General features: G+C 39.8%; 2 protein-coding genes across 2 annotated transcripts in view; both read right to left on the bottom strand.

The window, feature by feature from the left end:
- The window catches only part of ttll12 (tubulin tyrosine ligase-like family, member 12), a 51,700-nt gene extending 35,232 nt beyond the window's left edge, over positions 1-16,468 (bottom strand). Inside the window, exons 1-7 of the mRNA XM_041780530.1 lie at positions 16,279-16,468; positions 14,704-14,882; positions 14,174-14,372; positions 12,365-12,524; positions 10,029-10,162; positions 6,772-6,848; positions 6,532-6,648 (exon numbers count right to left, since the gene is read on the bottom strand). Of these exons, the coding sequence (XP_041636464.1) occupies positions 6,532-6,648; positions 6,772-6,848; positions 10,029-10,162; positions 12,365-12,524; positions 14,174-14,372; positions 14,704-14,882; positions 16,279-16,419 (1,007 nt within the window). The 5' untranslated portion in view covers positions 16,420-16,468. The remainder of the gene's footprint in view (positions 1-6,531; positions 6,649-6,771; positions 6,849-10,028; positions 10,163-12,364; positions 12,525-14,173; positions 14,373-14,703; positions 14,883-16,278) is intronic.
- A 760-nt stretch (positions 16,469-17,228) lies between these two features.
- LOC121505502 (sorting nexin-4-like) lies at positions 17,229-25,280 on the bottom strand. The gene is made up of 14 exons (XM_041780893.1): positions 25,186-25,280; positions 23,851-23,975; positions 23,575-23,713; positions 23,202-23,351; positions 23,055-23,102; positions 22,909-22,964; positions 22,491-22,563; positions 22,010-22,071; positions 21,587-21,652; positions 21,411-21,500; positions 21,142-21,241; positions 20,911-21,056; positions 18,542-18,656; positions 17,229-18,451 (listed from the first exon to the last, which is right to left on the bottom strand). The coding sequence occupies exons 1-14, from the start codon at positions 25,273-25,275 to the stop codon at positions 18,404-18,406; spliced, it is 1,308 nt and encodes a 435-aa protein (XP_041636827.1). The 5' UTR covers positions 25,276-25,280; the 3' UTR covers positions 17,229-18,403.

Here is a 25,280-nt window from a genome sequence, read left to right as displayed (position 1 = left end):
GCAACTGCTTACTGAGTGTGAGTTATACTGTTGAATCCTCACTTATTAGTTCATCACAGAAACGGTCGTTGTTTCATGACAATGTACAGCAAAAATGCACCTCTACAAATACAAGTGGGCTTAAAGTTAAGTAAAGCAGGATCCTTAAAACTTTGCTTTTCTTTTATTCTTGACAATGAAGACCAGTTGCATGAGTGAATTTATCCAAAATCAACATGCATTAAAGAACTCAATTTATCATGAGGCTGTGGGAAAGACCCAACAGTAGCATTGTGGGTGTGTGCATGTTTGACTGTGGAGCTCATGCTGCACTGCAACTTCTGTCTCACTGCTACCACACCTTAACACTAAGAGAATTAAACTAGGAAACCTGCATTACACTGCTGGGGAATCAATATAAATGACTGAAGGCATAATGACCTTCTCACGTTCATTGTAGCACTGTAGGAGAAATGCACTGTGAAAAAGGCAGGAGATGACTAAAACAAGCAGAAAAACCCATGCTGAAGCTGCAGCATACATCAAGCAAGAGGATTATAAGTGCAAGCAAGATAGCGTGATGACAGCCAGCATTCAAAATTAGAATTTTCCTTCATGCATTATGGTATTATTTGGAGGACAGCTTGCTCACATTTGCACGGATTGGCTGTTAAATAGTGTTATCACTGGTTAAAGCACACATGACCTTATCATGTCTCTGTTATAGTTTGCTTGAACATCCATGGTACTTTCCAAACCACAGCAGAGTTGAAAGAGTGAGTCACCAGTGAAAAATGTGATCAGTCTGCTTCCTGTGGTTGAGAAATGCCTGATACACAGTTATTATGAACAGAAGAGGAAGAGCTTCGGATGAATTCAGCAGAATCATCTTTGGTAAAAAAAAACACGGAGTCTTGTGCTGATTGGTTCACGCCGAGCAGAGGGCGCAGGGTGGAGACTAAAAGGAGAAACTATAAAAGTCCAGAAGTCCACAGAGACATCTGTTAGTCTTCCATGCTGTGGAGCTGAGAGGAAACAAGATACATGACTTCTGCTTATGTTTGACTTAACTCCAAGAAGACAGAAGAACAATGTGGGCTCAAGTTTGTAACTTTTAAAGGACAATTCTGGTGTTTTTAACAAAAGATTTATTTGTTATGAAACTTTGTTGATGGACATGACAAGCAGGGACAAAAAGATTTGAGATTCCTGCAGTAGATTTCTTTGTCTTGCAGCTGTTTCAGGCTGTAACGACTGTAATTTAACTCTTTGTAGTACATGATATTCTCATCACTGCATGGCTCAGACAGCTAAAAACAGTTAAGAAAGAAAACCTGCAGAGATAGACCTTTAACTTCAGAAGAAATCTGCTTAGTTTAGAGTAAAATATGTAGAATCTTCACACTGAAAAGTCTACATTTATTAAAAATGACCACATATATTCCTTAAAGAAGTAATGAACTGCTGCTGCAAAGTGCTGTTCTGTTGCTGTACCCCATTCATGTTTTGTTCTTCTTACTTGAAAAGGACCTGAACTTCGATTGCCTAAGCTCCACCCACATGGAAACCCAGTATTTCAGACCAAGTTTGGCATTTTTCAAGTCAAGTCAAAATTTTCCCCAACTTTATAGATCACAAGCAGAATTTGACTACTTTACACTGTGTTCCAGATTATTATGCATATACTGTTCTTGTTCATTTTATCCTAAATAGTCTATATAATTGGCAGTCAGCAGGATTTTTCATTGCTAAACAATTATATCGTAAACTGGATTTTGTTTGACAAAATTACCAATGATGAAAATGGCTTTTTCTTTTTTTTGCAAAAGAACTAAAAATGTCATGTTCCAAATCATTGTTTAATGATTAGTTTCTAAGGGACAAAAAACAGAAATCTGTCATAATTTTTTTGCAGTCAAAGGTATTTTTTCTCCAATCAAAGCTATTTCAATCAAAAAAATCTTTACAGAACAAATTCCATATTAACATAGGAGCTCTTCTTTGAAATCACCCTAACAACTCTCTCATCCATTGAACTTGTAAGCCCATGTATAGTTTCTGCCTGTATTTCCTTTAAGGACGCCAGAATTGCCTCCCAGAGCGGCTGTTTTCAGCTAAACTGTCGTCCACCCTCATCAGCTCCACAGGTTCTCAGTAGGGTTCAGGTCAGGGGATGACATCGATCACTCCATGATTTTTCTCCCTTTATGCCCATAGCAGTCAAGGCCTCAGCGGGATTTTTCGCAGCATGGGATGGTGCACTGTCTTGCATGAAAAAGGCATGGTTCTTCTTTTTATACCATGGCAGGAAATGGGCAGTTAGGAACTCCACAAATTATGCTGAAGTCATTTTAACAACTTCAGGCACCTCAAAGGGGTATACCAACACACTTTGTATAATTCCAGCCCAAAACATTACTCCTCCACCTCCTTGCTGATGTTGCAGCCTTGTCGGGACATGGTGGCCATCCACCAACCATCCAGAGCTCCATCCAGTGTAGAACTGCATTCATCAGCAAATAAAACTGTTTGAAAATCAACATGCATGCAGAACTCAATTTATCATGAGGCTGTGGGAAATACCCAACTGTAGCACTGTGGGTGTGTGCATGTTTGACTGTGGAGCTCATACTGCACTGCACCTTCTCTCTCACTGCTACCACACCTTAACACTAAGAGAATTAAACTAGGACACCAACATTACACTGCTGGAGATTCAACATGAATGTCTGAAGACAAAATTACATTCTAACACTCATTACAGCACTGTAGGAGAAATGCACTGTGAAAAAGGCAGGCGATGACTAACACAAACAGAAAAACCCATGCTGAAGCTACAGCATACATCAAGCAGGAGGATTTTAAGTGCAAGCAAGATTGCATGATGACAGCCAGCATTCAAAATTAGAATTTCCTTCATACATTATAATATTCTTTGGAAGACAGCTTGCTCACATTTGCATGGTTTGGCTGTTAAATAGTGTTATCACTGGTTAAAGCACACATGACCTTATCATGTCTCTGTTATTGTTTGCTTGAATATCCATGGTACTTTCCAAACCACAGCGGAAAGGAAAGAGTGAGTCACCAGTGGAAAATGTGATCAGTCTGCTTCCTGTGGTTGAGAAACGCCTGATGCACAGTTATTATGAACAGAAGAGGAAGAGCTTCGGATGAATTCAGCAGAACCATATTTGGTAAAAAAAACACGGAGTCATGTGCTGATTGGTTCACGCCGAGCAGAGGGCGCTGGGTGGAGACTAAAAGGAGAAACTATAAAAGTCCAGAAGTCCACAGAGACATCTGTTAGTCTTCCACGCTGGGGAGCTGAGAGGAAACAAGATACGCAACTTCTGCTTATGTTTGACTTAACTCCAAGAAGACAGAAGAACAATGTGGGCTCAAGTTTGTAACTTTTAAAGGACAATTCTGGTGTTTTTAACCAAAGATTTATCGTTTTTAAACTTGTTGATGGACACAACAAGCAGGGACAAAAAGATTTGAAATTTCTGTGGTAGATTTCTTTGTCTTGCAGCCAGTAGGCAATTTGTTTTTTTTTTTTTAACAAGGGGATGCACCTTGTTAACCCCCACCACTACCAATAGTGCTCAGTCGCGCTCTCCCAGGTGGACCTCATAAAAACGTTTTGCCTGTGAGACATCATGGTGCCTTCAAGTGCAAGTCAGAAATCTAACTTATACTTGAATGACAGGCAGGTTGTTTAACACAGGACAGTTATTATTTTAGGTTACTTTTCTTTGTAGAAATGCAGTCATTTGCCACACCTTATTGTTCTTTTATTACTGGAGCATTTTTAAAATGCTGCTCCTCTCTCTCCTCCACCTTGTTGTCCTCTTGTTGCTGCTATCTGACTTTGTTCATTCTCTACAAAAGTAATGACATGAACTTCAACAAAAAGCTTATTTTCTACAACACTTGTCTGAACAATACCAGTGGATTCTGTGCCCACATGCGTAGTTAAACTCAACTAAAAGATTAACTTAAAAATCTGTGCCCTCTCTGACTGATCCTACTATGTAACTGCTTGCTCTCGCTCCTCCTCCTTCACCTCTTACTTCTGGCCCTGCTCTCTGACTTTGTCCATTCCATACAAAAGTAATGGTATGAACTTAAAGCTTTGTTTCCCACAGGGGTACAGTGTAAATACTGCTGCTAGTGGACTGAAAAAATAATTGGTTTACTAAAGTTTTCCTTTAGATATGTTTTAAGATGTAGGCCTATATTAAATAAGCCCGCCAAATGTGTGGTTACAGATGCATATTCCTTAAACAATGCAGAAATATTAATAGTAAGTTTTTTATTTATTCTGTAGCATGTGCTTTTAAGCTTTTCAAAGTTCGGTTCATTCAGTTTGGCAACAAGAATGAAATTTCCATGTTGTGATCAGCAGGGTCGATCTGTTTATCAAAATCCAAGATAGTTCTTTGTACATTCATCAGTAATCAAAGATAACATACTTTAAACAAAGTTAAGATTTAGGGCTTTGGGGAAAACATTAGGGGCACAGGCCCTGCAAGCCCCCCCCCCGGCAGTTTTTAAGGAGAATGATCCCGCTCTGATGTGCGTCATGATGCACAGTGAGGGACTGGCACAGAGATACTGAGCCATCATTCTGTTATTTGAGGGGAAATCTCTTCTATCCATAAAAATTCTGTAGGAGCTGACTGGAGTGCGCTGCACTTTTTGGCACTCGCGAACAATGATCAGGAAAAAAGTTCCACTTACGGCTTAAAAAACAAAGGATGTGTACATGAAGTCTGTAAATATGACCCTGATGTTACTCTTATTAATATAACCAGCTGCCAGCTGTTATGGCTGACGAGGATGTGAGTGTTTTCCTTCATGCTTCATTCAGTGAGAAAACTTGAATTAGAACAATGAAAACCTTATTTGTCAAGGGCAGTGCTTAAGTGAAAGTAATATTATAATTTCTTAAACTGAACGCAGCTTCTGTCATTTTGTGCATTACGTGGATGGTCAGACTTTAGGAGGAATTGGACGTGCATGTTGCGGGTGCAGGAGAGAGGGAGGGATGACACACTGGACAAGCAGGTGTTCACTGTCAGAAAATCCAGGGGAATGGGCAGGTAGGGTGTTAGCTATCCGACACAGGACTTGCCATCTCTACATTCTGTCCGCTAAGCGCTGCGTGAACGAGGAAAAAGAAAACGTTTTTTTTCTCTAAACGTCTTGCTAGGCTCCCAGAGTGCGTGTGCCGGGGGCATGCATGGAGAGAGAGACAGAGAGCGGCGAGGTGAGGCTGGACTGTTTCAAAAACGAGGGGCGCAGAGGTGAGAGGAGTTCAGGAGTCGATGATCTGTTACATCGGTGGAACTATTCAAAATGTTCAGGGCTCCTGACGCGCCCCCTCAGCAAGGTGCCCTAGGTAACTGCCTGTATCGCCTATGCCCAGAAACGACCCTGCAACTAAGCATCCCTGCTCTGCCCTGACAGAGAGGGGATGGCAGGTTAACAAAGGGGGTGCATTTTGGTCATTTTGCTAACAAGGGGGACACCATCCCCCCTCAAATCACCTACAGCTTGCAGCTGTTTACAGCTGTAAAGACTTAACCCTTAACCCTTTGTGGTCTGTGATATTCACATCACTCTCTGGTTTAGACTGTTGAAAACATTTAAGAAAGAAACTTTCAGATATAAACCTTTTTCTTCAGAAGAGATCTGCTCACTTTAGAGTAAAATATGTAGAATTTCCACACTGAAAAGTCTACATTTAATTTAAAATGACGACAAGCATACTACATCAGTCCTATTCAATTAGCAGCCTGGGGGGCCATGTGAAGCCATGAATGCAACAATCAGCGTAGCCTAGCAACAGTCTACCTAAAATGCACCATGTAATTTTGAATTGTGGCTGTTCCTTATCAACCACTACATTATTCTTAGCTACTTGTCAATTTTGATAATTAGCCATAATTTATAAGAGAAAAATGTCATTTGCATAATAATGTGTAATGCGGTGTACCTGAGCTGGGGTTTAATCACTCTTAAAAGCATGCTGAGGAATAACAATGAAAGAACCCATTAAGTCTGGCCTGAATGGCTGCTCCCTGGCTTTATAAGTGTGTCTGTGAAATTGTGTGACAGGTAGCTTGAAGCTCTGCAGACCCTGCAGCAGAAGAAAAACGTAACACCAGTCTTTTGTTTCTCATGCAGTGCATCACTTACTTTCCCTACATGACAGCTGCTTTGCTGAAGTTTAAATCATACTATATTCAAAATGCACAGCATTTAGATTTAACAAAAGAAGGATGAGTAAGGACTTCTCTGCTCCAACCACCTCTGCTGCTCTGAATTTGATATTTTGATTCATTTGACCACAGAACAGTTCCATTTTGCTTCAGTCCACTGCAAATGAACTTTTGCGCAGAGAGGACGTCAGCATTGCTGGATCATGTTCACTTATGGCTTCTTTTTGCATGATACAGCTTTAACTTATATTTGTGTTGTCAGGCAATCATTTCTGGAAGTGTTCCTGCAGTGATTTCTAGTACAGAATCATGACTGCCTCACCTAAAGTCTTTGATATGTTTGTAGCTCCAGATGATATCAGCCTCATCCTCTTCCTCCGTCAGCTGGAAGCAAGCATGTGTGAGGTTGTTTGTGACCTGAGACATATCTGAGTAAACCCTTAAAGAAAAACATACAAACAATAAATATTTTATTCCGCAGTACAAATCACGGCTTAATACTGAATAAAATTATTCTCTTAATAAGCAGATCAAATGTGGAGCTGCTGTTGAAGAGACCTACTTGAGAATTTTGTCTTCGGGTATAACGCAGGGCTCAATTTCAACAGGAAGTTTCTCCTTGTTCTCCAGTAAAATGCTCTGCAGAGACACACAGGTTGTTAACATATCTTAACTATCACAATGATATCTACCAGTCCTCATTGAATAAGGAAACCTGATCCTGCGTAAATCTGCTGACAAGGCTCTTTCTGAGGTGCCTGAGGTTGAACGCATCAAGCAGCTGCTATGAATGTATGAAACACCTTTAAGTTCAAGATGGAGGTCAAACATCAGTCTCCAACTAGACGTGGCATGTTGTCCATGACTAGTTCAGTGTATGACCCCTTAGGTATTGTTGCACCTGTCACTTTGTCTGCCAAGATGTTGCAGCAAAAGCTCTGCAGGAGAAACTGTGGTTGGGATGATGTTATACCACCAGATGTCTTAAGCCAGTGGGAGAGGCGGTTACAAGATATCGATCTGCTGGCATCATTTAAGTTGGATAGGTATTTAAAGCCAAAGGACTTTGGTGAACCCACACAAAGCCAGCTTCATCACTTTGCAGATGCAAGTAAGGATGGTTATGGTACTGTAACTTACATCAGGCTGGTGAATAACAGAAATGAGGTGCATGTTGCTTTCTTGATGGGTAAAGCCAGGGTAACCCCTCTAATCCACTGGTCTGTAGCCATCCCACGACTTGAACTTACAGCTGCTGTTTTAGCTGTCAGAGTGGATGTCATGTTGAAAGCAGAGCTTGAACTTGAGCTTAGCCAGTCTGTGTTCTGGACTGATAGTACTTCAGTGCTGAAGTATATCAGTAATGAGGACAATCGTTTCCACGCGTTTGTGGCGAATAGGGTCTCAGCCATAAGAGAGGTTTCAAGCCCTTCCCAATGGAGGCATGTTGGCTCCAAAGAAAACCCGGCTGATGTTGCATCCAGAGGAATCAGGGCCTCTGACCTCCTTAAAACCTCAAGTTGGTTTGAAGGTCCTAGTTTTCTGTGGCAGCCAGAGGAGGACTGACCAACCAACTATAGCAGTGACATCACAGTGGATTGTGATGATCCAGAGGTCAAAAAAGATACCTTGGTAAATGTTGTTGTTAATGCTCCACTTAATGCCACTGACAATCTCCTGACCTACTTCTCAGATTGGAGCAGACTTAAAGTGTCAGTAGCGTGGTTTCTCAGGCTGAAAGCAATTTTGTTGGAACTCAGACGTTGGAGAAAGAATGGGAAAGCATCTAACAGTGCACAAGTAGATCTGATGGAAAGACCAAAGGCAGCCATCACCGAGGAGTAACATCTTGACCTCAAAGGATCTGCTGGAGGCTGAGTTGTCCATCATTCGCTACTGTCAGCAGCAAAGATTTGATGACGAAATTTCCTCCTTGTCATCTGGAAAAGGAACAGTGAACAGGCAGAGTTCCATTTACAAACTGGACCCAATTTGGGAAGATGGACTCTTGAGAGTTGGAGGGAGATTAAGTAAAGGAGCAATGCCTTTGGAGGAAAAACATCCACTTATTCTCTCTAAAGATCAACACATATCAAAGCTAATTCTAAAGCACTATCACCAATTCTTGGGTCACAGTGGTCGAAACCATACACTCTCTGCTCTGAGGAAGAAATATTGGGTTAGCAATGCTACCTCAGCTGTGAGGAAGGTTATAGCTGAGTGCACCATTTGAAGACGTTTCAATGGAAAACTGATGGAGCAAAAGATGGCAGATCTTCCAAGAGAGAATTGTCCCAGATCTACCTCCATTCACTAACGTTGGCGTGGATTATTTTGGTCTCATCGAAATCAGAAAGGGTAGAGCAACCTGCAAGCGTTATGGCATGATATTCACATGCTTGGCAAGCAGGGCCGTTCATTTGGAGGTGGCAAACTCATTGGGGACTGATGCATGCATAAACGCCCTCTGTCGGTTCATTAGTAGGAGAGGTCAACTTTGTCACATTAAATCAGACAATGGGACCAACTTTATTGGAGCAGAGAGAGAGCTGAGGGAAGCTCTTGCTGAACTGAATCACAAGCAGATTCAAGCCGCTCTGATTCCATTTGGTGTGGAATGGAGTTTCAATCCACCAGCAGGGTCCCATCATGGTGGCATCTGGGAACACATGATACACATTGTAAAGCGTATTTTGAACTCAGTTTTGCACCAGCAAATGTTGGATGATGATGGACTCAACACTGTGATGTGTGAAGTGGAGGCCATACTTAATGATCGTCCTATAACTAAACTATCTGATGATCCAAATGATTTGGAACCCCTCACACTGAACCATGTGCTCCTGCTGAAAGGGAAGCCAGCTTTGCCCCCTGGACTCTTTGAACCTTCAGATTTGTATGTGAAACATCGTTGGAGACAAGTTCAGTACATTTCAGATCTGTTTTGGAAGAGATGGGTCAGAGAGCACCTCCCACTGTTGCAAGAAAGGCAGAAATGGAATCAGAGGAAGAGGAGTCTTGTTGTTGGTGATGTTGTTGTTATAATGGATGCCTCAGCTTTGCGTGGTTCCTGGCCTCTTGGCAAAGTAGTAGAGGTTTTTCCTGACTAAGGGGTCTGGTGCGTTCTGTTAAGCTACAGACCAAAACTAATACTATTGAAAGACCTGTGACTAAACTTTGTTTACTGCATGGAATATAAATGAAGGTGGATTATATGATGTGCATGTATGGTTACTGAAGTTTGGCATTTGGCCCCTTTGTAATGTGTGTATTTGAATTGTTATGTCTGTTCGCCAGTAACAATTAGGGGCTGGTGTGTAGGAGCCAATGAGCGCAACTTTATAAATAGGAACCAATCTTTGTCCGGGCAGGTGTTCCACCTGGAAGTAAAACAGTTTTTGACCGCTAAAGAAGCCGGTATGGTGAAATGTTTGTTAGTGTTGGATGAATGGTGGATTACGATTGCTTATATTGCACAAAGAAGTTTTGGAGCAATAAATGCACAGATTATTGCAACGCAAGCTATTGTCTCGGACTCTCTTCATCAGATGCGGAAAAGTTTGTCAGCGCGTCAATTAGATAAATCCCGGTGAAGCACCTCAGGGGCTTCAAGCATTGGCTTAGCCTCTACAAATGGTTAAACAAACTTCTACGTGAGATTACTGGCTGAACTGTATATCTATTAAATACTTGAATCATCTTTAAGTTTTTTAAACATTATAATATTTTGTCCACTGACATAGAAAATCAAACCTTCAAATGTTCATCATTTTGGTTTAATTGATTATTTCAATGCTTTATTGAAGCATCACTTCTCACCTCGTAGTACGAGTCTGGTGGCTCTGTTGTGGTGCTGCTGACATCTTCTAGGGCTGCAGGTATCCACGGCAACAGACGGCATTGCTTCACCAAGGGGTCTGTCTCTCCATAGGTGTAATCACGAGTTACCTCATCTGTAATGTAAAACTCTGCTGGATGAAAATGACTCACCAAAGAGTTGTGTTTTTTAAAAGCAGGGCACAGAAACTTAGATCACAATAATAAAACTGCTATTCAGTTTCCTGAAACACTTCAGAGTTTCAGCAATTTTACATGAACAGGAGGGATTAAAGATGTGAAAGGGATTCATCCATACTTGGTGCTCCTGAAACAGAGAAACACTTATATAGACTCGGAAACAGGGACGAGAGTAGGGGAGAGACATGCGGCAAAGGGCCTCGGGCCGGATTCGAACCCGGGCTGCCCACGTACGTGGTGCGTGCCTTAACCACTCGACTACCGGTGCACCCCTGGACTGGTATATTTAAACATGCTGAATCAGTGACACTCGAGCTGTATGTGGCTCTTTAGTGACCAGCTGTGGCTCTTTAAAGGCTTAAACCAGCCACACACAAGAGCCAGGCAGTCAGATCCCTGAGACCACACACCTTGTGTTTCGCTAATGGGCTCGTTGCACGAACTGCTTCCGCATTTGGCATTAGACCGCTCCCACACTTCTAGCTGGGAGAAGAGAATGGGGTATGATGGCAAAATCGTTGCGGTTTACTTGCTGTTTGCATGAGTTACGTCAATGACGAGTTAAATTTAGCTGAAGATGTACATTGCAGCACGCAGCAACGATGTCCAGAAGTGCTTTTAACCTGTTTTTGAAACATCAATTTAGCATGTTTGGATGCCAAGCAATGATGGTAGAGTAAACACAAACAACAATCGAAACAAACAAACAAAAAAAAAAAAAAACAACAAAACGGACAAATTAAGGCAGTATAGGAGGGTTTAGATTCCGTTTTGGCTTAGCACTTATCGTTAGGCGGAAGTTGAGAATCGGTCTTATTTTCCACTGGAAATACGCCACCCCCTGCCGTGCATAGAGCCCAGTGTGTTTTTAGTATATGTATATTTTTCTGTTAATATTTGATACATTTTTGTACTGAATTTAAAAATTGAAGTTATATTGAGTGTTATTTGCGTAATCTTTTGTTTCAGTAAACTTAAAACAAATTTTTCACCTTGTTTAAAAAGTTGTTCCATTAAATACTTCTGAAAATATGAGTTTCAGAGAGCAATTTTTAAATTCAATCACAAAAAAAAAAATTTACAGATACTTTTGAAATATTTTTTTCTTTTTTTTAAGAGAAAATCTTTCATGTTTCATTATTATTCAACAACATAATTTAAAGTAATATTTGACAAATAGTCATGCATTTTGCAAAAATTGATTTCTTCATTAAATACTTTCTAAAACATTCAAGTATTTTAGTAAATACTTGACACTTTTTGATCTAAAAATCTTTTGTGTTTCTGTAAATTTTACACATTCTCAAAAATCCTGTGAAAAAAAGTAGTTTTTCATTACACACAGTATTATGGAAAATTTTACTATTTCGGTTATCATCTGTCTTTTTTATATAATGGCATAAATCTTTTTGTATTACCGTAAAAATTTGACAAATAATTTTTGTTTTATTAAATATTTGTGAAACACTGTTTTTTACATTTTTTGAGAAAACATTTTTTAAGTGTTTCACTAAATGAAAACAAATATGCCTCAGTAAATATGTTAATTTAAACGTTTTAATTTTTTTGTTTGTTTCAGGACAAATCTGAGAAGTATTTTTATTACGTTTTGTAAAATATTTTTGTGTTGAGTCAAACGTTTTGCATTGGAACTTGAAGGCTACCATATTTTAAAGATGTTATTATTGAAGACAAATTTGGATCTTTGCAGAAATCTGCTTCTTTTTTAACAGTGCAGTTTTAAAATCAATAAATCAAAGAATTTAAATGCCTGCCTATGTTGAGGCAGGATGAGCGTATCTGTGTGCGAGTTACAAAATATGTGCCTCGGCCTGCTGACGCTCTAAGGATGTTTAATCCCAGATTAACTAACTGGCCAGCACTCCAGTTCTTTCAACATACCAAAGTGTTCCTAGGGGGTTGATAATATTTGCCTAAGCTAGGTCGTTCTCTCCAGAACTCTTGGCTGGGAATCTGTTTTCCTGTTACCAGCAATCCCTCTTTTCTAAACACAGACTTTCTCACAACAGGAGCTGGACAGTATGTGATAGAATATACCTACGCAGGTTCACAGTAAAAGGATCTGTTTATAGTTTTAACACTTTTGCTCTCGTGTGCATAAGTGAGTGCGTTCTTACCTCCTTCCTGCAGGTCGTGCAGCGGCCACAGCACTGAATAAGCCAGCTGACCCTGAACATAGAAGAAAGGAGCCAAACCACAGGAGGGCCGGTCTGAGTGCTGAACCTGAGAGCCAAATTCATCCATGATGTACCACACAGGGACTTTCTCCTCTGCAGACTGCAACAAAACAAAAATATTAACAATAACAGGGGGAAAGCATGCAGAATAGAGTTGTTTTTTAAAGATGTCCATTCTAATGCTCAGCGAAATGAATGTTTACAGCAAAAACCACCAACAGTAATATTCTTGTTGCCCAAGATATATTTGCAATGTTTACTCCAAATGGGGATTATTTATTTATCACATACAGGAACATTTATGAGGAGATCAAATCAACTCATACTAAAACCTATTGCAACAGCAACAAAAACAGAACTCTTACATGCTCAATATTAGGCTTTTTATTCATTTGGCTAATAGAATCATAAAATAAAAACATGGAGTGATTAGGGACAGCTCTACTCTGACAAGCCTGGGCATGTCTGGACTTGCTCTGGGGTGAGTCATAATTCAGTGACAAAGAGAGTTTTCAACTGCAAGATGAAGTTGCAGCATAATTTAAAAAGTTAATCCTCCTTAAGTGGTAATTTAATCCAACAAGTATGTTCAGTTTTCATTTTTGGTAAGTTTAAAATAGAAGTAGAGTGGAGGAGTAGAGTGGAGGGTCAAGGAGAAGGGCCGGTGTGTAAAGTGGAAATTACCGATGACTGCAAGACAAATGACTAAAAATGGTAGAAGGAAGAGTAATAATGGTATAACTTCATAACTGCAGAGAAAAGCTCTCATGTAGAGCCAAAAGCCTGAGGTAAGAGCTAGGTGCCTCTGGTTTGCAGTCATAAAGAAATGTCTCAAAGGAGTACTTAACTACAACTGCAATTCCCAAAAAAACTGGGGCACTTGTAAATATTTCCCCAATTTATTGATGCAGCTTTTGCAGATTAGTGAACCTCTGCCCCTATTTACTTCTGAGAAACTCTGCCTCTCTTAAATGCTCCATTTGTATCCAGTCATGTAACTGAGCTGTTTCCAGTTAACCTAATTAGTTGCAAAATGCTCCTCCAGCTGTTTGTCATTGGTACCACTTACTTCTCTAGCCTTTTCTTACCCCATCCCTACTGTTTTTGACATCCCATCATGTTAAAAATGAGATCATATTTTTAAAGGAAAAATAAAATGTCTCAGTTTCCATTTCTGATAGGTTGTTTATGTTCTGTTTTGAATAAAATATGGGTTTAAGAGATTTGCAAACCATTGCATTATGTTTTTATTTCTATTTTACACAGCGCCTCCCTTTAATCAGACGGGATTGAGCAGGTCCTCCATCAGTGATGGTTTGCTTCTGGAAAAAATAACAAGAGGAGGCCTGGAAATAATGGTGCAAATCAAAGGATCAGAAGATAGAGCTAAGACAAACACTCAGGAGAGAGGAGGAGGTTCAACAGAGGGTCAGAGGGCCTAAATCAAGATTTAACACTGTTATTTATGGCCCCCAGAGAGATGTTTACTTTTTAAAGGAGCAATGTGAGTAGGGGGCCTTTTACATGGAGACCCATGTTTCTTTCAACATAAGTAACTTTAAGCTGAAATAGTGCACGACAAAAATGCTCATGGAGGTTTCTAAGTTTTGATCATCAAACACTGGCGAACCCCTAGCTCCTTCTTATAACACAATGTTACACAGAGACTGTAAGCATTTAATCCTGAGATAAAGTAATAAAACATGGACCTAAAACATCAAAAGAAAAATAAAATGTTTCCTAGTTTACCCCTTGGGAGATATGATACGTTTGGTTGTACTTCCACATGCGCTCCATCACCAGCTCCACCGTCTCTGGGTCTGGGGCCTCGCCGTGGAAGTCTACACCCATAAGCGAGGCCATCCTAGGCAAAAGACCAGGGATCTGCTCCAGCTGCTGACGGGCGCCATCAACACGATACGTCCAGGCATGATCCACAAGGAAAACACTTTAGGATGGAGAGACGTAATGTTAGAAAAACAAGACTTAGACATTGGGACACATTTTGAAAAGTGGGGGAGATAAAAATACAACAGAATTCTGAATTTTTTTCTGAATTCTTTGATCTCAAAATTCTGACTTAAATCTCAGAATTTAACCCCCCAGAATGAATTTGGCCTGAATTCTAATTGTTTTTAATCAACATATCAATATAAAAACCACTTTATGGTTTGAAAATACATCAGTACTGCCTCAAAGATCTCAATACACTGGCCCAGCTGTAGTGCTGAATCTTGTTGGTCTGTTTAGTTATTTGTTCCATCCTCTGGCGCCCTCACCTGGTCAGCTCAGACACCTGCAGCCCACTCTCCCGGGTCACCACCACCTTACAGCGGATCTCTGCTCCAGGATTGTCCTCCTTTTTTCCCTCCACTTCCTCCTCATTCTCTACATCAGCCTCCTCTTCTTCTTCCTGTTGGATCTGCATGATTCCAAAAACTTCCCCAGCATCATAAATCTAAAACAAACAAAACAAAAAAAACCTAAAAACTAAAAACAAAAAACAGAAATTTGTTTACCTGTCTAAAAAAAGACTAAAAAAAAAAAAATCTAATTACAAATTGTATACAATGGGTTTGGCTCAGCTGGTGGAGTGTGCCCTTGACAAACTGGTCACTGGACTTTTTTAATTTTTTTGCCTGAATATTTCACTACTTTCAGGACACAAAAGAAGCTTCAGAATGTTCTAGTTTTCAGAATTTGAACACTTTGCATAGTTTTTTAAATAACTTAAACATGACCTTTTTATGTAGATGTTATCTATGTAAGCTACGCTGGTTGTGTTGTAATGTTTTCACGGAGGACAAGCTTTTTTCCTCGTAGCAGACTGTTTACTCTGCTAAACGTTTTGTTAATATGTTGTGCAGATAAGGTGCCTTTTAACTTTGCTTTCCTAGCCCTAAACGGATAATCTGGTTAATCCGATTTTATTTTGAAAGCCTATGCGTGTTTCTCCGTTTTTAGATATATAGCGTCTCAGATGAACGGTCTGTGAGAGGCCGTCAGAGATGAAGGGTCTGCAGCCAGACTGTCATGGAGACAGAAACTAATTATAACATACTAACAGATAAATCATTATACGCCGAATTTACCCCGAATGTTTCAGCATTTGATAAATGTTTCTGTACATCAATTACAGCGAGATATTTCCAATACAATACAATAAAAACGAAAATTTCGGATTTTCCAAGGCTGATTTGGTGACATTCCTTCTTGACTGAACGACACAGATATGACATTCGTAGATTTTAGCTTGTCTGATTTTATTTTACTCACTTTAGGCATTTTCACTTTGATTCTAAAACTTTTAAGCTATAACGTTATAAAATGAGTTTTGTAGGATGTTGTGAGACTCCCTAGTACAGTCCATTTTAAGTTTGTTCTGCTATTTTGAATATTCACCACTTATAAGAAAACCTGATTTTAAGTACGATAATATTATTAATTCGCATCTTTAATTCGGCTTACGCAAAGCAGTACACGGTCCAATTTCTAGGGGGTATTTTGCTACATAAGCGTCCCTAATTCAGGTCTGAAGCAACAATAACACGGCGATAGATGCGGGGATGATGGGTCAAATTGATCTTGAATAGACGCACATTTTAGTACATGTTTATCCATGCCATAACCCTTGTCTGTATATATGAATTCTTAAAGAAATATATAAGATACGACTTTCTTAGGTTATAGTAAATTACCTCCATGCTAACAAAACCATGAGCAAATACAGCAAAAGCTTAATATCTGCAGATGTCAGGGAGCCACATAGAACCCCAGGTAATGGACACACATCTATTAGATGTTGCATGTGTCACTATAATATACAATCTTCTGTATGTTGTCTGCAGACAGACCTCGTTGGTGATTTTGTGATGGAGACTCTTCCAGTAGATTTGGGGGATTCCTGAAGACTGCAGAGCTCCAGCGTGAAGAGCCACGAAGGCTGCAAACTCCTCATCCTCATCCCCTTGCAGAATCAAAGGGTCTGTTGACATTTTTGTGGCGATAAAGTACCCACGTGTAGGATTGAATCTAACCCGGAAGAAGAAATGTGACAGCTGAGTGAGCAATGCATTGTGGGAAGTTTTAAGAGGGCTCCACCTGCTGAGCTGTGCTCGACACTAACAATCACAAAACTTTCAATATTACAACAGCATGGCTTCACAAAGAAAGAAGGCGGGGCCTAGACTGGCCTGCATGCAGTCCTAACATGTCCATTATAAAGTGCTTAACAGTATCCTGCACTGTTACGCAAATTACAATGAGCATCAAGCCGGAATGGGAAAGATTCATTAAAGATTCATACTTCAACAGTTACTGTGTTCAGTCCTCAGATATTTAAAGAGTGCCGTCAGAAGGTGATGGATCACAGTGCTAAAAATGCTCCTATCCAGGTTTTATTGTAACATGTTCCTAGCATGAAACTCAAAATCTGTGTATATTTCCAAAATACAGTTTACCAGTTTGAGCATAAACATATCTTGTCTTTGTTCTCTTGACTGCTTATTTGTTGAAAAGGATTTTAAAATCACTGTATGCTGTTTTTATTCAGAGTTTACACAATGTCCAAACTTTTTAGTCCAGTAGAACTTCTGTTCTCATTGCATAAAGCCTTTCATGCAGGGTTTTATCTATATAATTTTACTCCAAATCATTGTAAAAATAAAGTGATTTCCTTTAAAAATGTCCCCATCAAGTATGTAAAAATATCAATCATGTTATTGGATATCAAAGTAAACATCCAGAGGGATATGGTATAAGAATAAAGTTAAAGCTTCTTAGAGGATTTAGTGATTAAAACCTTTTTTATTCAAACAAACCTACAAACAAACAAAAACTGCAGCATTAAAATACACATTAAACCATAAAGACAAAAGTCACAAATACAGGTTAAAAGCTTATTGCTGGCAAACACTTGTAACAGAAACCTTTATTTAAATATCATGTAAGGACAAAAATAAATAATGATTTTTTAAAATCAAATGTAATCCTTTAGTGCAGCTTACTTTACATCAGTAGAATAAATCTAGTAATTTCTTTACTTTGACAGATTTATTTAAAGCAGAAATAAGAGTTAATCCTCAGGGTAGAGGAATGTAGTGCCATTTACATGTTTTTATCATGCTTTAATTGTTTAAGCAAAAACGTCCACTCACGACTATTAATGCATCAAAAATCTTGCTTTAAATGTTTCTGCACATAAACTGTTGTTACCTCACCACCACTGGCAACTGAAACTTGTCTGACAGCCTAAAGGCATCTTTTATCTATTTTAATTGTGCATTATTGTAGATTTGGAGAGACTTAAAGATCAAGGATTAAAAAACTGAGCAAACTTGTTACAGCTGTTTGAAAAATTTTGATAACACATGATTTAAAGCAATCAAATCCACAATTTTAATGATTGGTTTTCAAAGTACCAATTCTTTTAAAAATCTTTGGATCTTTATTTATTAACTGGCAAAAGTAAGCTGTCAAAAGAAGAGGAGAGAGAATAGTCTAAGTTGCACAATTACATAGTGGTGACAGAAACAAGTCATGTAATTACCAATGAAGACAGTGTGCAGGAGTTTGACATTTTTGGTATTAAAAATCCCCCATTACAGGCTAATTTCAATAAATAACATACCTGGTAATATCTTAAGACAGGAAGAGCTTCTTGTCATGATGTGATATGGTTTTTGTGCTCATGATGTTGAGAAAAGTAAGGCTGTGAACATTTAAGATTCTTTGCTGCTTTTAGTTACCACATGTTTAAAATGAGGCAATCTCAGTCACTGATCAATAGAAAAAAAAAATCTAGTTCATATGACAGGTGCCTTCTCTTTCTCAGTTAATTCACAAAATATGTGAGGAAATTTAACCCACAAATAAATTAATAGAAATCCTTTGTGAATAATATTATCTTTGCATGTATTTCTGTTGCTTTTGCGTCCACAATCCTCAACCCAAGGCATCTTTCTATAAATATGGCTTCCTCTACATCTTTAGGAAACATTCTTTGGCATTGCTCCACACTTGAATTCCCTGCAAAAAGAAGAGAATTAAAGTCACTTTAATGATTTTTAAAAATGGCTGAAATTATAGTGGTATAACTCTCAGTAAACCGACCCGTACCTTTTTACACATGCTGATCTGCATGACAGCGTAGTTGATGAGTGCCTCCCGCAGGTCTTTGTCTTTCTGCTCCTTGAAGCGCTGCATGTCCACCCACCCTCGTTCAACATGCTCTCTGCAAAGAATCACACAAAGTTACTGCCTGCCCTAACAGTGTTGACCTCAAATCCCATGTCATAAATCCCTGCTTTGGCTCACGTTTTACTCAGGTATATTTGGTATGCAACAAAAAGTTAAAGGTGATTGAAGGCCTCTCTCACTGCACTCTGCAGTCTGTGTCATGTTCTGGGCAGAAAGTACACCTCTATAAGAATGATAAAGTATTACAGATTTAAAAAACACCAATTCCAAAACAAGGGCTGCAAGCAGCACTGATCAGGCCCTTGCACCTTCATGCACGTTGGGTATTGGTAACAAATAAAGCAGCAGCAAATCTTCAAGCTGCAGATCAAATTTCATGAAGATCAGAAGACTCCCTTAAGTTAATTCTAGAAGAATCCCTGGAAATAGCTTCATTTTTTTTCTTTCTTTTTTTTTTTTTTTTTTTTAGAAAAGTTAAAAATCAAAATGCCAGACTTCCTGTTGTTTTGATGACACGAGTCAGGATGCTTTTTGTAGGTCATGTTATGTTGAATATGTGTACAACATTTCAAATATTAAGGGTGAATGTGGTGTGGGGATTGATATTTTAAAAACTTTATAGGGGCGCCACTGAGCCATTGAGCCAGGAAATCACCATGACTAAGACTGTTTTGCGCGTATTAAGAAGCTGAAAACGTGTACCAAATGTCATTCCTGTAAGTGAAAAAGTATCCAGGGGCTGTATTTTTTCAGGAGTTTAGGGGGTGCTAATGAGCCAATTTCCCACACTCATATTGGGGACCTATGAAATGTCAAAATTCCCAGCAGGCCACATGTCCATGCAAACTTTCAAGGGTTTTTGTGAATGTTCAGATACTCAAAAGTCCATCCAAACATATAAAATAATAATAATAAACCTAAGGATTTCAATAGGGTCCTCGCACCCTCGGTGCTCAGGCCCTAAAAAGCTGCAGTGATCTAAGTGATTTACAAATCTGCACACATATTAGGAAATATGCAGGCATTCTGATTTTCATGCCAGTTGCATGTCCTAAAAAGCTGGGACAGGAGCATGTTTACCTCTGTGTCAGCATCTGAGCACAGACTGAAAGAGGACTTATTTTCCATTCTTGCTTGATCATCTTAAGTTGTTTAAAAGTGCAGGGTGTTGTAACGTATTAAGGACTTTATAAGGGACATGTCTGTACTCCATGCAAGCTAGTTTAGGCTCCGCCCTCTTTCACTGTGAAGCCATGCTTTTGTAACTCCTTCAGAATGTGACTTGGCATTGTCTCAATGAAACAAGCAGGGACATCTGGATGGAAGCATTTGTTGCTCCAATACCTGTAGTACCTTCACAGATGTGCAGGTGACCCATGCCTCAGGCACTAATACACCCCCATACCATCACAGATGCTGGTTTTAGACCATGATTTTACAAAAACAATTTGAAATGTGGACCCATCAGACCACAGCTGTTGTCCACTTTAGGGCAGTCAATCTCCAATGAAATCAGGCCCAGAGAAGTGGGCAGGCCTTCTGGATGTTGTTTATACATGGCTTTGGCTTTGCATGGTAGCTTTAACAGACATTAGTAGGTGCAGTGATGCACAGCATTAACTAACAATAGTTGTCTGAAGTGTTCCTGAGACCCTGTTGAAATATGCATCATAGAAGGATGACAATTTTTAATGCAGCACCTCCTGGTTAAAGGTCAAAGGTCACAACGTTCAGTGTTGGTTTTTAGCCTAGCCCCTTACATGCAGAGATTTCTCCAGATTCTCTGAATCTTTTGTTGTTATTATGGTCAGTAGATTGTAAAATCTCTAAATTCCTTGCAGTTGCATGTTAAGGAACCTTCATTAACTGTTGAAATATTTGCTAACATAGTCTTTCATCAAGTAGAGAACCTTGCACCACTGATTGTTGAACGACTGAGTCTTCTAGGCCTTTCATACACAAACATGGTACTATCAACTGTCTTGTTTTGTCTCAACTGTCCTTCTTTGCTCCTGTCCCATTGTTTTTGGGACATGCTGCAGGCATCAATATGTGTATGGTCCCAGAACAATAAAAATATCAATTTTAATTTCAAGTATCTTGTTTTTGTGCTGTCAGTTTAATATAGATTGAAAAGGATTTACAAATCACTGCATTTTGTTTATATTCACAATTTACACAATGTCCTAACTTTTTTGGAATTAGGGTTTGTAAATACTCTAGATTCAGCATTATCACATTTTTATTTAAAGGTTGTTTTCACTCTCTGAGCAGTGTCTGTGACTCACTCGCACTCAACCGTCTTCTCCTTGACGGTCTCCTCGCCCTCCGCTATCAGCTCCTCCAGCAGCTTCAGCCGGGCCTCCCTCTGCTCAGGAGCCTCCTGACCAAAAAGCTTGTTGGTCATTCCTTTGAAAGAGAAGGTCCGCACGATCTGCAAAAATACACTTTAGTCTGGAATCTGTTCACACCAAACAAAAATAAGGTAAAGCAATGTTAAAACCTTCAGTTTATCTTACCCCTGTAGCCAGCTCCTCACGTTGCTGTTTCTTGGAGATGAGATCCTGTGAAGCCATCTCCAGCTCAAACTGGGTCAGCTCATGTTTCCTGCACACTGCCCTGTTAAACAGGAAATGAATGAGAGCATTAGGGCAAAATAAAACAGCTTTAAACAACAGTTGAGACTCATAACTTAAGAAACAGAAGAAAGATTTCTGCAACAGTGAATCACTCTAAACTAAATAAAAGGGTGTCAAATTTTTTTAAATGTTCATAAATTCAGTCTCACCTTAAAGCTTCAGCGTAGAAGAGATATTCTTTAATTTGGTCGGCATAATGTTCCTCCTCCTCTAAGATGTCGTCTATTGAAGCAGCATATCTGCAGAATATGACAATAAACATCTCTTTATAAGCAGCCTCCAGTTTATGTCAAACCTAGAGATTATTTCTGTATCTGACACTCACGCATCCATGTGATGACCGGCACTTTGTAGTCCATCTCCCATCTCCTTCTCAATAGCACTCCACTCACTGAGGGGAGCACACATTAAGTTAGCAACTTGCACTTGAACTCCCTGACTGGTATCCCTACATGCAGTGTGCATTGAGGCAGCTGGTGGTAAGAATGAATGGAGGCCAATGAGTTATGAGCTAAGAGGCTAGCAGTGCCTCTTTAACAGCTTTTCTCCCTCATGGTACCATTATCCTGCTTTTATAGACATGCTGATATACTAACCAAAACACAAATAGGGCCTCACACGCTGAATAGAGGTTAAATACAATAAAAGTCATGTGATTTAACCTTATAATGGAAACACCACGCATGAATCAAATCCATTTCCTTTGTTTGTAACATAAAGACACATGAAAATATGTTTGTTATCAAACCTGAAGACTCTTCCGTAGTTCCCATGGACCTTATAAACACCGTACAGCCGGTCTGCAACCCTCTAAAAAACAACAAAAAAGATGCATGAAACTGAGTGTTCAATGAAGCTCTAATAAGGGCTAGTGTCCATATAGACCATTATTTGAAACACAGTGCACACGCACAAAGGCAACACATTTAAGCTCCAAACTATTAATTCTGTGAAGACATTCTGAGGTCAGTAATGAGCAGTCAATAAACAGATTCTTTTGTTGCTTTGAACCCATGTGCATCAGATGGACACAGACATGACCCTGAATAAAGGATGCTGCCTGTAGTTTTCAGTCACAGTTTTCTGACATATCTGGCATCTCCTAAGGGGGTGTTTCATGCATTTCTATCACCCCCAGAAGGAGAAAGGAGTTCTTACAGCTGGTTTAAGCTCTAGACTTTGGCATTCAAGTGTGAAGGAGAGAGATGATTGGTTAGAGAAGGACTTACTGCTCGTGCTCTGAGAAGCTGAGATGTGTGAGACTGCAGCTCGTCGCTGTAGTGTTTCATCTCCATGAAGCGTCTGAGAGAGAAAATAATGACACATTAAGCAAAAAGGTGTTTAAATCTCTTTACTAATCTAACAATTTATTTAATTTATTTTATCTAATTAAAAAAGCTCAAGCAAAAGGGTTAACCCCCCTCAATACTGAGCATCTCACACCTTGTTCATGCAATACACTGACAGGGATTTACATCTGAGTTTATCCTAAATGCTTTCTAAAAGTGGTTCAATATGTGGAGCTATTTCTGCTTCAGTCCACTCTTTAAGACTCTGCTTGTAGGTTTTACATCAAATCAGCACTTAAGCTACACCTGTAGCTACACCTGAGCCCCTTAATGGCATGTATAAGAAATATAAACTTACTTAACTGGATTCCTCACCCTGAAGGTGGCACTCAGCGCTTTCAGTCTGGAATCTGCCTGTAATAAATAACAAACATAAATGTTCCCCATGATCAAGAGGCTTGTTTGGATCAACAATGACGATAAAGCTCCAGTAAAATCCAGTACCTTTGCCTGAAATCCCGTCTCATACACCACCTCCTTCCAACCGTGCTCCTGTCAAACAACAGCAGGGATAAAAGTTATCTAAATGTTCACAAAGATCCATCAACGGCGTCTTTAACTGCTGCTCTGAGCCTCCGCTGCGGCCTGTACCTCAGTGAGGAAGTGGTAGAGGATCTTGTCGTTGGAGAGGACGGGGTGTGAAGCGACACGGAGCAGGAAGTTCTCCAGCCCGACCCGCCGGCGCTCAACAAAGTCTGGGTCCATGTTGTCTGCAGAGAGCTTATGCCAAACAATCTCTGCCTGAATACACAAGAAGAAAGACACTGCCTGCATTTAACACTTCAATTCAGACTTTTGCACAGTTTAATTAGGATCTGATGCACCTTTACCATCTACAACTATTTTCCCTCTGCCAGATGCCATACAGATGTATAAAGCATTATTAAAGTTAACACCTTGCAAAGTGAAAGGCCTTTCTCTAAAGATCAGGCAACATTAGGTGCTGCTGGTAAATCTTACTCACCCTCTTCTCAGGCAAAGGAGGGACCACGATGTAAGGATAGGTCACAATCAGGTAGTTCCTCAAAAGTTCAAATTCACTGTATCTTCTCCACAGAGAGTCGGGGGCTGGGTTACGACCTTCAGCAACTGCATCCATGGGCCTTTGAAGGTTTAAAACACCCGCAGTGGCAGAAGAAAGAAGTGAATTTATAAAACCCAGACCAGGATACATGTACACATCCACACTTCACCACATCCCTTTCCTTAAGATAACTACTAAAGGGTGTATTATTCTCACCGTGTTTCAATGAGGTACACAGTAAACGTCTCCTGCATGTTCACTGCATTTTTTCCACTCCTTTTCTCCGCCTCAGCGACGCAAATCTCCATCCTGCGTATGAGCGTGGAGCCTTCCTCCACCATCTAAACAACCAAAGCATACAGAAACATTAGGAAACCTCTAAAAACAACTCTTTATCCAGCTGTTCCCACATAGTCTGCACATTTCTGATACCAGAAATGGAAGTGCTTATGGTACTTAAAGGCATTTTCTCCACTGTTGAGCATGTTCCCTCTTAGGTTTCTCAGAAGAACACACAGCTGGGCACTTTATCATCTATTGTTCACTATTGAAAAGGCACTCAGGAGGGCATGCTGTCATATTTGTCCAGTCAAAGGGCAATTTTGTCCTCTCAAGGGGCACTATAAAGGGCAATTTGTCAAATTGTGTCCACTAGGAGGACACTTTGTCAATGTTTTTTTCCACTCAGAGCCAAGCTAAAAGGGCCTTTGTCAAATTTTGCCCCCAGAGAGGGCACTTTATCTTTTTTTTACTTACAGGCAACTAAAGAGGGTACTTCGTAATATTTGTTCAATCAGATTGTCATATTTTGTACACTTTGAGGACATTTTGTCAACTTATTAACTTATAAGCTGCTAATGAGTACACTTTTTCATTCAAAGGGCCCTTTGACAAACTTTGTCCACTCAGACAGCACTTAAGAAAGCACTTCGGCAATTTCTATCTACCTAGAGGGAATATAACTGAGAACCTTGTCCAATTTTGTCATCTTAGAGTGCATTTAAGAGGGTACTTTTTCCAATTTCTATTCACTAGGAGGACAATTTGCCCGGTTTTTAAACTGCATTTAAGATGGACATACTATCAAATAATGTAAATTCAAAAGGCACTAAAGAAAGCAATATGCCATTTTTCCCACCTTGAGGGGACTCAGGAGGGCACTTCGTCAAATTCTGTCCACTCAGAGGGCAGTAAAGAGGCCACTTTATCATGTTTATCTGCCATAGGGGCATCTGAGAGGGTACTTTTGCGGTACTTATCCAACATTATGGCACCGACTCGCCCCTTTGCCAACCATTTTAGTCCAACAGTGTTGTAAAGTAAGACATGTTTTTTAACAAACACTGCCGACATTACACCGTCTTACTGATCTGTCCATTATTTTGTTTGGGGCTTTCGTTTACTGTTGTGCTTTTTAAAGCGTCTTAGCAAGCTTCGTGGACATCAAATGAAAGCTAGCACCGACCCGTTAGCTTACATGAAAAACAAACAGCCATGACCCACTACACTGCCTATTTTATGAACAACACAACACATATAAAGAATATGTACCGTTATGTTCAGGCTGTTACCCCCGTCTGCAGCAGTATTGTCTGAATCGTCGTCGGTTGCCACCGAGTCTTCTTTACTGTCCTCCGCCATCCTCT

Source organism: Cheilinus undulatus, linkage group 23, assembly GCF_018320785.1.
Source record: "Cheilinus undulatus linkage group 23, ASM1832078v1, whole genome shotgun sequence".
Classification (NCBI taxonomy): domain Eukaryota; kingdom Metazoa; phylum Chordata; class Actinopteri; order Labriformes; family Labridae; genus Cheilinus; species Cheilinus undulatus.
Note: the sequence above shows the minus strand (reverse complement) of the source record. Positions and strands in the feature narration are given on the sequence as shown.